Source organism: Pinus tabuliformis, chromosome 9 (assembly GCF_031772625.1).
Source record: "Pinus tabuliformis cultivar Carrire ecotype Pingquan chromosome 9, CPIR1, whole genome shotgun sequence".
NCBI lineage: Eukaryota > Viridiplantae > Streptophyta > Pinopsida > Pinales > Pinaceae > Pinus > Pinus tabuliformis.
Window position 1 is genome coordinate 380,923,118 of NC_142307.1, and position 12,939 is coordinate 380,936,056.

The 12,939-nt window shown below is 34.0% G+C and overlaps 1 protein-coding gene across 1 annotated transcript; it reads left to right on the forward strand.

Annotated features, from left to right (window-relative positions):
• The first annotated feature begins 9,984 nt into the window (after nucleotides 1-9,984).
• LOC149148754 (AT-hook motif nuclear-localized protein 21-like) lies at nucleotides 9,985-10,590 on the forward strand. The gene has a single exon (XM_089442269.1). It carries the CDS (start codon nucleotides 9,985-9,987, stop codon nucleotides 10,588-10,590), a length of 606 nt encoding a protein of 201 aa, XP_089298395.1.
• The last annotated feature ends 2,349 nt before the right edge of the window (nucleotides 10,591-12,939 follow it).

Here is a 12,939-nt window from a genome sequence, read left to right on the forward strand (position 1 = left end):
CGCATGGATAATGAATGAATGAATGTTACTAGATGTTGGAAACGTGAAGAGGTATTGAAGGAATTCTAACGTCTCATTTTGTAACATATTCTAGATCCCTCTATTTGATAATAAAAATATTTATTTTCTATTCATTTTTAGGTTCTATTTAAAGTGTTATTAAGTGATAAAATAAAATTTGTAAAAGGAAATAGTGATAGAAAAAACTGAATTGTAATGAAAATGAGAGAACTGAACTGAAATGAAAATGTAGTTTCATTAATAGCATGAATACAAAATAAATTTTTTACATACGTATAATGAGATATAAGAAAAGTATCATAAAATAAAGTGAGCCCATCTATAAAATAAAAGAGCTCAGATATATATATATATATATATATATATATATATATATATATATATATATATATATATATATATATATATATATATATATATATATATATATACATAAAAAATGATGGACATAGTGGTTGTTTATCCTACTACAATCTATCGAAACAAATAAGAACACCATAATAGAAATCACAATAACAAGCCATTAATTGACACACCACATATATCGATGCCTGTGAATGATAATTGGTGGAGCACATGTTGGCTCCTCCATATATATTGCACATCCATGTCCATTGGATGCTGCTTCAATGACTATATCATCAACAACCATTTCAACATCTGCTTGGTAAGTTATGTTAAAACTTTGAAATTGTGCAACAATGTTTTTGGCTTGTTTGTGGAGGGGTTTCAAATATTGTTTTCTGACTTGGTCAATTCCAATCATTTGATTGGTTATCAACTCTGAATTGGTATAAGTGATAATGTCACTTGCATCATAATTTCTTGTTCCTCTTAGCCCGTCAACTAGGGAAAGATAATAGGCTTCATTGTTTGTAGTTGTCCGAGGTATTTCTCTACTATTTCGATATAGTTGGCTTAGTGATTCATTATGAAGCACACATTTAATCCATGCTTGGCCTAGATTTGGATGGTACCAAACCTGGATTATTAGTATCCAATTTTACACCATCTAAAAAAGAAGAAAACAATTAAATGAAAAAATCACTTTAATGAAATATTGTTAGATTGTTAAAACAAAGTTGTAGCAACTCACTCTTGTAGTAGCAGAAACTCATTGTTATAGAGGCATAAACCCATTGTTAAAGTGGAAGAAACTCACTGTTATAGTGGCAACAACTCACTATTATAGTGGCGGCAACTCATTGTTATAGTGGTGGAAACTCACTACTACTCAACCATGAAAACATTAAAAAGCATCTTAAAACGCTTTGATAAGTTTTAATTTACTTTATGTATTAAAAAACATCTTGAATTTTTTTCATGATAAGGTCATTTATTTTATCTTTTACTTTGTATTTGTACACCAAAAAACCTTTATGGACTTGGTTTGGTGCCAACAATAATACCAACCTAGGATCACACACTATTAATTTCATTTTACTCTTTTAAACCAACTCGCAAATCATTCATTCTCATATGTTAATTTACTTTTATCATTTACTTTCTTGTTGCGAATCAAAAGAGATTCTTGGACTTGTCTTATGTAACATGAGTACCAACTTAAATAAAAAATTATTGTTTTATTTCATTCTTTTAAAATAAGTTGTAGAGTCATTCATTTTCGTATGTCAATTTACTTTATCTTTTACTTTGGCGTTGTGTAGCAAAAGAACTTCCTGGATTTGGTTTACTGCAACATGATTACCAACCTAGGGTCACTATTATTTTATTTCATTCCTTTGAAATAAGTTGCGGATCAGTCATTGTCATATATATTCTTTTTTGTAATTTTTATTTCATTTCTTTAAAATAAGTTGCATATCATTCACTGCCATCTATCTAGTTGAGCTCACTGAGAAAAGAAAAGAAAATAAATGAAAAGTGACAACCAAGTTTCCGTAATCAACCTTAACCTCTAATGACCACTACGAACACTAATGATCTGCAATAGTGACCAGTGATCGCAAACAAAATAAGTGTTGTAGCGACAACTCATTGTTCACTATTGCAGTAACTCGCTTGTCACTGTTGTAGAAACACTTTGGAAAAACATCCTGGAGTAAAAATTATTAGGTAAAATTTATATAATTTGTAATTTATAGCTCTAGAGATAATTTGTAAATTATAGAGCTAAAAAAAAAAAAAATTACCTTTGCAAATGTTCACCCTATCTTGCTTGGCAGAAGAGAAATATGCTTGGCAGGATTGTTGAAAATAATAGGCAACTATCACTCTCAAAATAGTAGGTTACCCATATAAGTGACGTAGTAGAATTTCCCTGGTCACCATTGTAGAAAATCGTTTGTCACCACTGCAGCGACTCCTCGAACAACATCTCGGAGTAAAATTTATCATGCACAATGCATACAATTTGTAATTTACAACTCTAAAGCTAATTTGTAAATTATAGAGCTAAAAAATTGTAAAATTACCTATGCAAATGGTCACCCTATCTCACTTGGTAGAAGAGAAATGTGCTCGGCAAGATTGCTAAAAAAAGTAGGAAAATCTCCCTATGAAAAGAATAGGCGACCGAGATAAGTGTTGTAGTGGAAACTCATCACTAGGAACAGTTGCGACAACTCGCCTGTCACCATTGCGTCAACTTGTGGGATAACATCACGCAAAATTCTGAGGCAAAATGCATATAATTTGTAATTTATAGCTCTAGAGTTAATTTGTAAATTCTAGAGCTAAATAAATAGTAAATTTAACACTACAAATGGTCACCATGTCTCGCTTGGCAGAAGAGAAATGTAGTGAGTAGGATTGTTGAAAATAGTAGGCAACTCTCCGTCTAAAAATAGTAGGCAATAGTAGGCCTTTGGAAAATTTTCTAAAAACTACGTGTAACTCTCCACTGTTTTTATCTCGCTCGATGGAATGGTTACACTCTGCCTTGTTTCCTCAGGAGCTATTTTTCCTCGCTCGAAGAAACTATCCCTTATTTTCTCGATCTTGATGAAATTGTTGCACTCATAGGTTTCCTCTCGATGGAATGGTTGCACTCTCCCCTGCTTCCTCTCAACGGAATGGTTGCACTCTCCCATATTTCCTCTCGATGGAATGGTTGCACTCTCCCATGTTTTCTCTCCTCGCTCGATGGAATGAAAGTTTTTCTGCCTCTCCCCTAGTTTGAAATTAAATGGACACGGAAAAATTTCAGTGTACGTGACCTCATCTGACCTTCCACATGCAATTGGATTTGAAGATTTATGGATATTTACTCCCCACCCTCCTCTGGTTAATGGGATTATTTGCTAATGGATTTGGGTGGATTTACTTAATCAAATTCGAAATCCATTCGAAAATGGATTCATCACTCCGTACACAAATCTCAAGTCACCTTGGTGAAGATGTGCTACTTGTCACTTCAAAGAGTGTGTGGTTGCATCTCTTCAGTCAGTTATTGTGTCATAGTTGTCTTGTAAATGGGCATTAGACGATGAAACTGCCGATGGGAGCTGGACACAGACGTTAACGTTTACATTTGGGATGTTAGCTATTAATTATTAATGTTGGGATTGGGTCACGGAAAGGACCTTACGGTAGCGTGGCGGTGTGAATCCCAAAGGGTGTTTTGCTAACCCGTTAGCCCACCCATATTTAGTTAAAAATATATATGGAGACAAGAAAGATGACCATATACTGGTACAAATCATATCTATTACAATGCCTATTCCTCCAAGTAAACAATAATTTAATTGGATCAATATCAATAAGATTGTGCTTGATTTAGAAATTTAAGAAGAATGATATTTGTGGATCCAAATGGGGGCTATGACCCCAAAATTATTGTAAGGATAAGGAAATTATTATCTCACCCCCTTTTGATAATAAAAAATCCATCGATGCACCTATGGACGCCAAATATTCCCCAAAAGGTATAAAATCAATAAAACACCCATAAACATTAAGCACAAAAAACGAGATCCACAATGTTTAACCTCCAATTTTGACAAAATGGAAAAATTATATGTAGAGTATAAAGTATCGTTACAAGTAGGGACCACCATGTAATCAATCCTCCCAAAAGACTATGTTCATCAACATTGAAAATTGACCAATTCTTAAGTTGATTCTCAAGCGCATACCTAGCCTTTCTCTTGAATGCATAAATTCATAAAATAAAATTACATCATGTTTGCAGCTCGAAATGAGACTTTTGAGGGTTCATTTTCTACAAGTTCCCTCCAACCCTCTTGCATTGAAATATAGAAAGATCATGGTGACCCCTTAGAGTGAGAATTAGTAGATATGAGGGCCTAGGAAACAGAGGCCTTTCTACCAATTTTAAACTCCACCATTGCGTTTTTCTTTCCTTTATGGAAATCGGATTTACAGCCTACCGAAGTAGTAGGGAGTGAACCCATTACCAATCCTCCACTCAATGGAAGAAATTTCTTCAATATTTTGCAGAGTAGAAGAGCATAACTCTTTTTTTCAATGGGAGCATGCAAGAGAGATAGGGGAGAACGGGATGGAGGTAGGGATATAGTAGAGGAAAAATAGGCCTCCACGATCTCATATTGTGGGACAAAGGAGGATAGGTTGGGAGATGACACCATTATGGCCATCATGTGCAAGACCCTAATGAGGAGACCACTAGAAATCCCTAGAAGGGGAAACCAAATTGTAATTGACTTGTGAGAAAGTGGAGGAATGGGGAAGATAGACTTACCAAAAGATACCTCATAATTTTTGAGTTTCCAACAGAGGATTGAGGGGTGAAAGAAATAACAACTTTGGATGAAATTAATTTTGGGTAGTGTGAAGACTCCCAAGAATCCAAACAGGATGCCACCCTCAAACCTTTAAATTTGGAAGTGTTAAATGGAAATGAGTTGACCTAGTGCATTATGATTTCACATGCCCTCACATGAGAAAGGAAACATCGAAATAGGAGATACCAATAGTTGACTTTTTTATTCTAGACATTACCATGTAACATGATTTTTGGCTTAGTAAATAGGTCATCCTTTAGGTTGACCTAAATTCGCACCTAGGCCTATCTACGATCTTTCTTGTACTTCCAATCAAGCTCTAGCCTTATGAAAGAGTGAAGCCTATTTCCTATGACCATCAAATCTTTAACATTCCCAAAAAGAAAGGGAAAGCTAGTGGGATTCACCTAGACCTTCAAAACATCCCCTCGCTCTTGGATTGAGTGAAAATCGATAATCCATCTATTGATAATGCATGAAATATCAACCCTACTGCAAAAAATAAAATGGATCTAACCTCTTAACAAGATATCTAAGGATGGCCCATAACTTATCAAGGGTTTCCAATCTTCCACGAGCCAAGAGCCCATTGCAATTTCCATTATGATTTGTCCACATAATTGACTAGCCAATGTATTTCCATTGTAATGCATAATGTGGGAAACTACAATGTCCTTTCCATAACCATGCTTACAAACCGCTTGCACCTTTCAATGCACCTCTTCTTCAATAACAGACCTCCTTCCTTGGACTATAGAGGTGAGGCCCTTCTCCATTAGGGGGCCTCCTCTCATAACCATAAATGAGGCCATAAATGAGACCAGAGTTGGGTATGTGAGAGGATGTAATGAATTCTATGACATATGTTAGATCAATAATACATGTGAAATGTCCTAGAAAATATTTAGCACAAAGAGTTGAAAAATATTATAAAGTGCTCCAAAAATTTGGCACTCATGAGTAAAACCCCTTGAAATTGAAAGCATGTCCCACCACCCCTTAAAAGCAAAATTCCTTCCCATCAATTTAAAAAGAAACCACTATCCTTTTAATATATTATATTATATAACATATTATTATTATATTATATAACATATTATTATTATATATAAATTTGTATGTAGATGATTGATAATAATATATATTATTTAGATTTATTGTAAACAGAATTTATTTTGTTTAATTTTGTATTCTTAAATTCTTGAATACATCATGATGGGATGTCTTAACTGCCGTATATATATTCTAAAATTTCTGAAAGCTGTCTGTAACTCTCTTGTTTTTATCTCACTCGATGGAATGGTTACACTCTCCCTTGTTTCTCGCTCGAAGAAACTATCCCGTATTTTCTCGAGCTTGATAGAATTGTTGCACTCATAGGTTTTCTCTCGACAAAATGGTTGCACTCTCACCTACTTCCTCTCAATGGAATGGTTTCACTCTCCCATATTTCATCTCGATGGAATGATTTCACTCTCCCATGTTTTCTCTCCTTGCTCGATGGAATGAAAGTTTGTCTGCCTCTCCCCTATTTTGAAATTAAGTGAACACGGAAAAATTTCACTGTACGTGACCTCATCTAAGCTTCCACTCTCCATTGGATTTGAGGATTTAAAGATATTTACTCCCCACCCTCCTCTGGTTAATGGGATTAATTGCTAATGTATTTGGGTGGATTTACTTAATCAAATTCGAAATCCATTCGAAAATGGATTCATCACTTTGTATACAAATCTCAAGTCGTCTTGGTGAAGATGCGCTACTTGTCACTTCGATGAGTGTGTGGTTGCATCCCTTCGGTGAGTTGTCCTGTCGTAGGTGACTTGTAAACGGGCATTGGATGACGAAACTGCTAATGGGAGCTGGACACAGACGTTAACGTTAACGTTTGGGACGTTAGCTATTCACTATTAACGTTGGGACCGGGTCACTGAAAGGACCTTAGTGGCAGCGAGGGGGCACAAAACCCGAAGGGTGTTTAATTGACCCATTAGCCCACTCCTACTTAATTAAAAATATCTATGGAGACAATAAATATGACTATATACTTGTATAGATCATATCTATTACAATGCCTATTCCTCCATATAAACAATAATTTAATTGGCTCAATATCAATAAGATTGTGCTTGATTTAAAAATTTAAGAATGAGATTTGTGGATCCAAATGGGGGCTATGACCCCAAAATTATTGTAAGGATAGGGAAATGATTAGATCACCCCTTTTGATAACAAAAAAATCCATCGATGCACCTGTGGAAGCCAAATATTCCCCAAAAGGTATAAAATCAATAAAACACCCATAAACATTAAGCACAAAAAAGGAGATCCACATTGTTTAACTTCCAATTTTGACAAAATGGAAAAATGATATGTAGAGTATGAAGTATCCTTACGAGTAGGGACCACCATGTAATCAATCCTCCCAAAAGACTATCTTCATCAACATTGAAAATGGACCAATTATTAAGGAGAGTCTCAAAAGCATACCTAGCCTTTCTCTTGAATGCATAATTTCATAAAATAAAATTACATCATGTTTCTAGCTCGAAATGAGCCTTTTGAGGGTTCATTTTCTCCAAGTTCCCTCCAACCCTTTCACATTGAAATATAGAAAGATCATGGTGACCCCTTAGAGAGAGAATTAGTAGATCTAAGTGCCTAGGAAACAGAGGCCTTTCTACCAGTTTTAAACTCCACCATTGCTTTTTTCTTTCCTTTATGTTGGTTGGATTTACAGCCTACCGAAGTAGTATGGAGTGAACCCATTACCAATCCTCCACTCAATGGAAGAAATTTCTTCAATCTTTTGCAGAGCAGAAGAGCATAACTCTTCTTTTAAATGGGAGCATGCAAGAGAGATAGGGGAGAAAGGGATGGAGGTAGGGATATAGTAGAGGAAAAATAGACCTCCACGATTTCATATTGAGGGACAAAGGAGGATAGGTTGGGAGATGACACCATTATGGCCATCACGTGCAAGACCCTAAGGAGGAGACCACTAGAAATCCCTAGAAGGGGAAACCAAATTGTAATTGACTTGTGAGAAAGTGGAGGAATGGGGAAAATAGACTTACCAAAAGATACCTCATAAATTTTTGAGTTTCCAAGAGAAGATTGAGGGGTGAAAGAAATAACAACTTTGGATGAAATTAATTTTGGGTAGTGTGAAGACTCCCAAGAATCCAAATAGGATGCCACCCTCAAACCTTTAAATTTGGAAGTGTTAGATGAAAATGAGTTGACCTAGTGCATTATGATTTCACATGCCTTATCACATGAGAAAGAAAACATCGAAATAGGATATATCAATAATTGACTTTTTTATTCTAGACATTACCATGCAACATGATTTTTGGCTTAGTAAATACGTCATCCTTTAGGTTGACCTCAATTCGTACCTAGGTCTATCTATGATCTTTCTTGGACTTCCAATCAAGCTCTAGCCTCATGAAAGAGCGAAGCCTATTTCCTATCACCATCAAATCTTTAACATTCCCAAAAAGAAAGGGAAAGCTAGTGGGATTCACCTAGACTTTTAAAACATCGCCTCGCTCTTGGATTGAGTCAAGATCAATAATCCATCTATCCATAATGCATGAAATATCAACCCCAATGCAAAAAATAAAATGGATCTAACCTCTTAATAGGATATCTAAGGATGGCCCATAACTTATCAAGGGTTTCCAATCTTCTAGGATCCAATAGGTCATTGCAATTTCCATTATGATTTGTCCACATAATTGACTAGCCAATGTCTTTCCATTGTAATGCATAATGTGGGAAACTACAATGTCCTTTCCATAACCATGCTTACAAACCCCTTCACCTTTCAGTGCACCTCTTCTTCGATAACAAACCTCCTTCCTAGGACTATAGAGGTGAGGCCCTTCTCCATTAGGGGGGCTCTTGTGAGAACCCTAAATGAGACCAGAGGTGGGTACGTGAGAGGATGTAACGAATTCTATGACATATGTTAGATGAATAATACATATAAAATGTCCTAAAAAAACTTTAGCGCAAAAAAGCTGAAAAATATTATGAAGTGCTCCAAAAATTTGGCACTCATGAGTAAAACCCCTGAAATTGAAAATGCAGTGTGCTATGGGACTTCTAAATCGAGCTGTTGAGTTGGCCAGATTTCACATCTGTTTACCGAATTTTCTCACTCGAAGAGCGCAAAGTAGATGAAGAGCCGACGAATCTTTAATTATTGATACCTTTAAGAGTCTAACAAAGTCGAATTCGGATTGACAGCCACCGACAGCAATGAATAACAAAAAAATCAGCACGTTAAACATGGCACAAAGAGGTGACCAACTGAGAGCATAAGGAGAAAACGATATATTGTGTGAACATACACGTAAAGAAAACTTGGATAAATAAGTGATATTTACGTCAACTATATAGAGGGCCAAAACTGCTATTTGGATCAATTATACAGGGACAAAGTAACTTACATTCTGCCCTAAAAAGAGAAAGGATGAAGATGAAAAATGAAGGGCGCCATCCATTGTGCAAGGATATATATATACACATTAATTGGATTTGGTGTGAATGGGGAACATAAGTATTATTTGGGGTCATCCTGGCACTTGAGGAGGGAATCACCTGTTAGTTCTATGGTTGATTTTCCCTGTACAAACAAACAATAAAGTCAGCCTCTGACTTCACCACCTCCCGATGCCACAGATATAGTTGCCACGTAATTTTTACCAAAAAACAACGACCGTTTGCCATTCGTTTCTTCCAAAACAACAACGGTCATGTGCATAAAATGTCTAATATAAACAACTAATTTTTTGTTTTCGGTATCCCTTTTATCTTCGAATTTAATTGGGATTCGGTGCAAGATGCTTTTGGAATGACGAAAATGTAATGGTTTTGTGGACTTGGAAATGCAGCCTTTGAATCAGCAGTATTTCACTCACTTCGCATGGCTAGATTCCTCATGGGAAGAGTGGAATATCGTGAATAAGCGATCCTTCTTAAAAGAAACGAATCTTTAATTAATTGCGTCCGCTAACGAAATCGAATATCCAGCACAGCACATTAATGAGGACAACGCAGAAGAGACCAACTCAGACCATAACAAAAAATCAAATACCGATATATTTAAGAAGTAACATACAGATAAGTGAACTTGAGAAAAAGCAGAGAAATCTAGATGGAGTGGAAGACGACGCTGTGACCTGCACTGGGGAAGAATATAAGTAAAAAGAATAGGACGCCTTCCATGGCCCCGCAATGGAAGGCCGATGAGGAAGGTCTGGGAGAGGATGTTGCATTGGTAACACCAAGGCCTCGCAGCAGGCGCAAGGGCTCCAAGAACAAGTCCAAGGCTCCTCCTCTACCTGAAAAGCCTGAAACCCTAAACACTATGGAAAACCGCATATTTGAGATCCCTAGTGGAGTTGATGTCAGGATGACATTGGAGACGTTTGGGCTGAAAAAGCAACTGGGAGTCTTCATTCTTAGCGGCAGTGGCACTGTTGCCAACGTTACCCTGATGCAACAAACAGCTCCAGGGGGAATGATGACATATGCAGGGCCGCTAGGAATTCTTTCCCTTTCAGGAGTGTTCCATCCTGTCATTGGAGCTGCAAGAATAACAGTGATTTTGGCAGATAGGCAAGGTATAATAGTTGCAGGTAGAGTGGTAGGGAGCTTGGTAGCATCAGATCTCGTGACCGTCATAACTGGTGTGGCTGCAGACATCCCTTACGAGAGGTTAAATGTTAACCCATTGGAGGTCCAGCCTCTTGGCCTCTTCAAGTCATCTACTCTATCTGCTACCCGAGCAATCCATAAACAAGATGACTGCTCAGAAGTAGGAGGGTAAGCTTGATGTCTATTCATAAACAAGATGACTGCTCAGAAGTAGGAGGGTAAGCTTGATGTCTATTCATAATGTTTGGTCTGAATTTTATCAGATTTGTAGTCTCTTTCAATGTTTGGTATTTGGAATTACTACTATCAATTATTTTTAGAGAAGTTATTGATTTTATGAAAGCTAGCTAGTGTAGAGAGTTAGAACTTTGATTAAGCTATATTTTGAGGTTTAAAAGTAAGGTTTTGTTTTAGAGTTATAGACTCAGATAAGCTGTATTTTGACATTTGAGTATCTATTTGGTACATTCTAAGTTTTGTTTAAGGTTTTTGAGAATCACATACTCAAATTAGCTAAATTTTGGGAGTCCCCAAGTCATTTACATTTAAATTTTGGGAGTACCCAAACCATTTACATTTTTGGAGATGTATGAGTACTCATACCAGTTACATTTTGAATGTTCAGCTAAGACTTTTGAAATCACTCATATTTTAAGATGTAATGGATTTTCATTTTATTTTTTGAGATGTATGAATATAATTAATATGAGATTTTGGTAATTCCAATTCCTTTTAAAAATATGTGTGGAGTATAATAAATATTATAAATTTTGAATCTTAGTAATTAATTTTGTAGTTTTTATTATATTTTTAGAAATTCACTCTAATTTTTATTAATCTTAATTTCTTTTATATAAATAATATTTTATAATTTATTGATGTATATATAACTAGATTATATATATATATATATTTATATTCCAAATTTTATATAAGAACTTAATTTTCTAAGATATTTAGTAAATTTGAAAAAGACATTTTTAAATTATAAAGTTTTTTCTCTTCTATATTATTTTTTAGCAACTTATATGATTTAATAATTAAAAATAGTTGACTGAACTGATATAAATTTTTCGTGAAAAATTTACTTTCTATTTTTTTTTATATTTTATTAATTTAACAACTTATATGAATTAACACTTAAAGATTGTTGATTGAACCAATTACACTTAAATATTGTTGATTGAACTGATTATAATATTTGTAGCAAAAATTTACTTTCCAAATTAAAAAAAAAATGTTTTTCTTTTATTTTTTAATTATATATATATTTTTAATTTAGAATACTTTAATAAAAGCTTAAAATTAATCATCATCTAACAAATTAATTAATTATTTTTTTGGTTTGAATTTAAGGTTCGAGAGGAAACATCTCAAAACATTTTAGAAATAAGTGGATAATAATTATTATTTATTCTAAATTTTTATTATTAAAAATGTTAAATGAAATTATCAATCTATATCTTTTGAATATTTTTTACAGTGTTCTCTAATAACAATATTATATTTAATCAAATATTAATTGCTTTCCAGATATGTAGGAAGTTTAGGGAAAAAATATTTTTAAGAAACTTGTATGGAATGTTATTAGTATTTGAAAATCTATTTTTGTATTAATGTAGGTTTATATGATTCATGATTTATATTAAATATTTTTGGATGAAATCACATTTAGATTTTAAAATTGATTAGTTTAGTTCAAAACCCATGAGCTTTAAAATCTAAATGTGATTTCGTTTGAAAATATTTGGTATAAACCTATTTTTATTCATATAAGGAGGTTTTCCTCTCTTTCTATATATATATATGTGTGTGTGTATATATAAAAATATAAATATAAATTATATATATATATATATATATATATATATATATATATATATATATATTATATATATATATATATATATATATATATCTATATCTATATCTATATCTATATCTATATCTATATCTATATCTATATATATATATATATATATATATATATATATATCCAATTTTATTAAATAAAATATTATGTAATTTTCTTTTGTAAGCTTCGGAAGACCTTCATTCATTCATAAGAAAAGAGAGATGGTGAGGTGGCTTCAATTTGCCCATTGGGAAACCTTATTTGTTGGTCACCTTACCGCATTATAAGTCATCCAAAAGAAAAGTAATTTAAGATAGTATTGTATAGCTATATATATCTCATTATCCTTAGCTCTCCTAGTATCTAAATATCTATAACATAGTATCAAAGTGTGAAAATAGTACATTTATACAGAACAATAATTGAGAATCACACCATGCATGGCATACAACTAATAATAGTGAAATTGGCCTATGGTCATAGAGAAAACACACAACCACAAAATACTCTATAGTGCACCTTGACTTGAAAAGACCTAAAGAGAGACAGGTAGTCTAAATTCTTAGAGATATCATGGGGGTCACAATTCCCGTTTCTCTAAACAAAAGGTAATTTTGTTGGCTCAATATCAATAAGATTGTGCTCAATTTAAAAAGCTTTATAAAT

What these genes read in the sequence shown, in the direction of transcription:
- LOC149148754 (XM_089442269.1), top strand. Translation starts at nt 9,985, where the DNA reads ATGGCCCCGCAATGGAAGGCCGATGAGGAAGGTCTGGGAGAGGATGTT.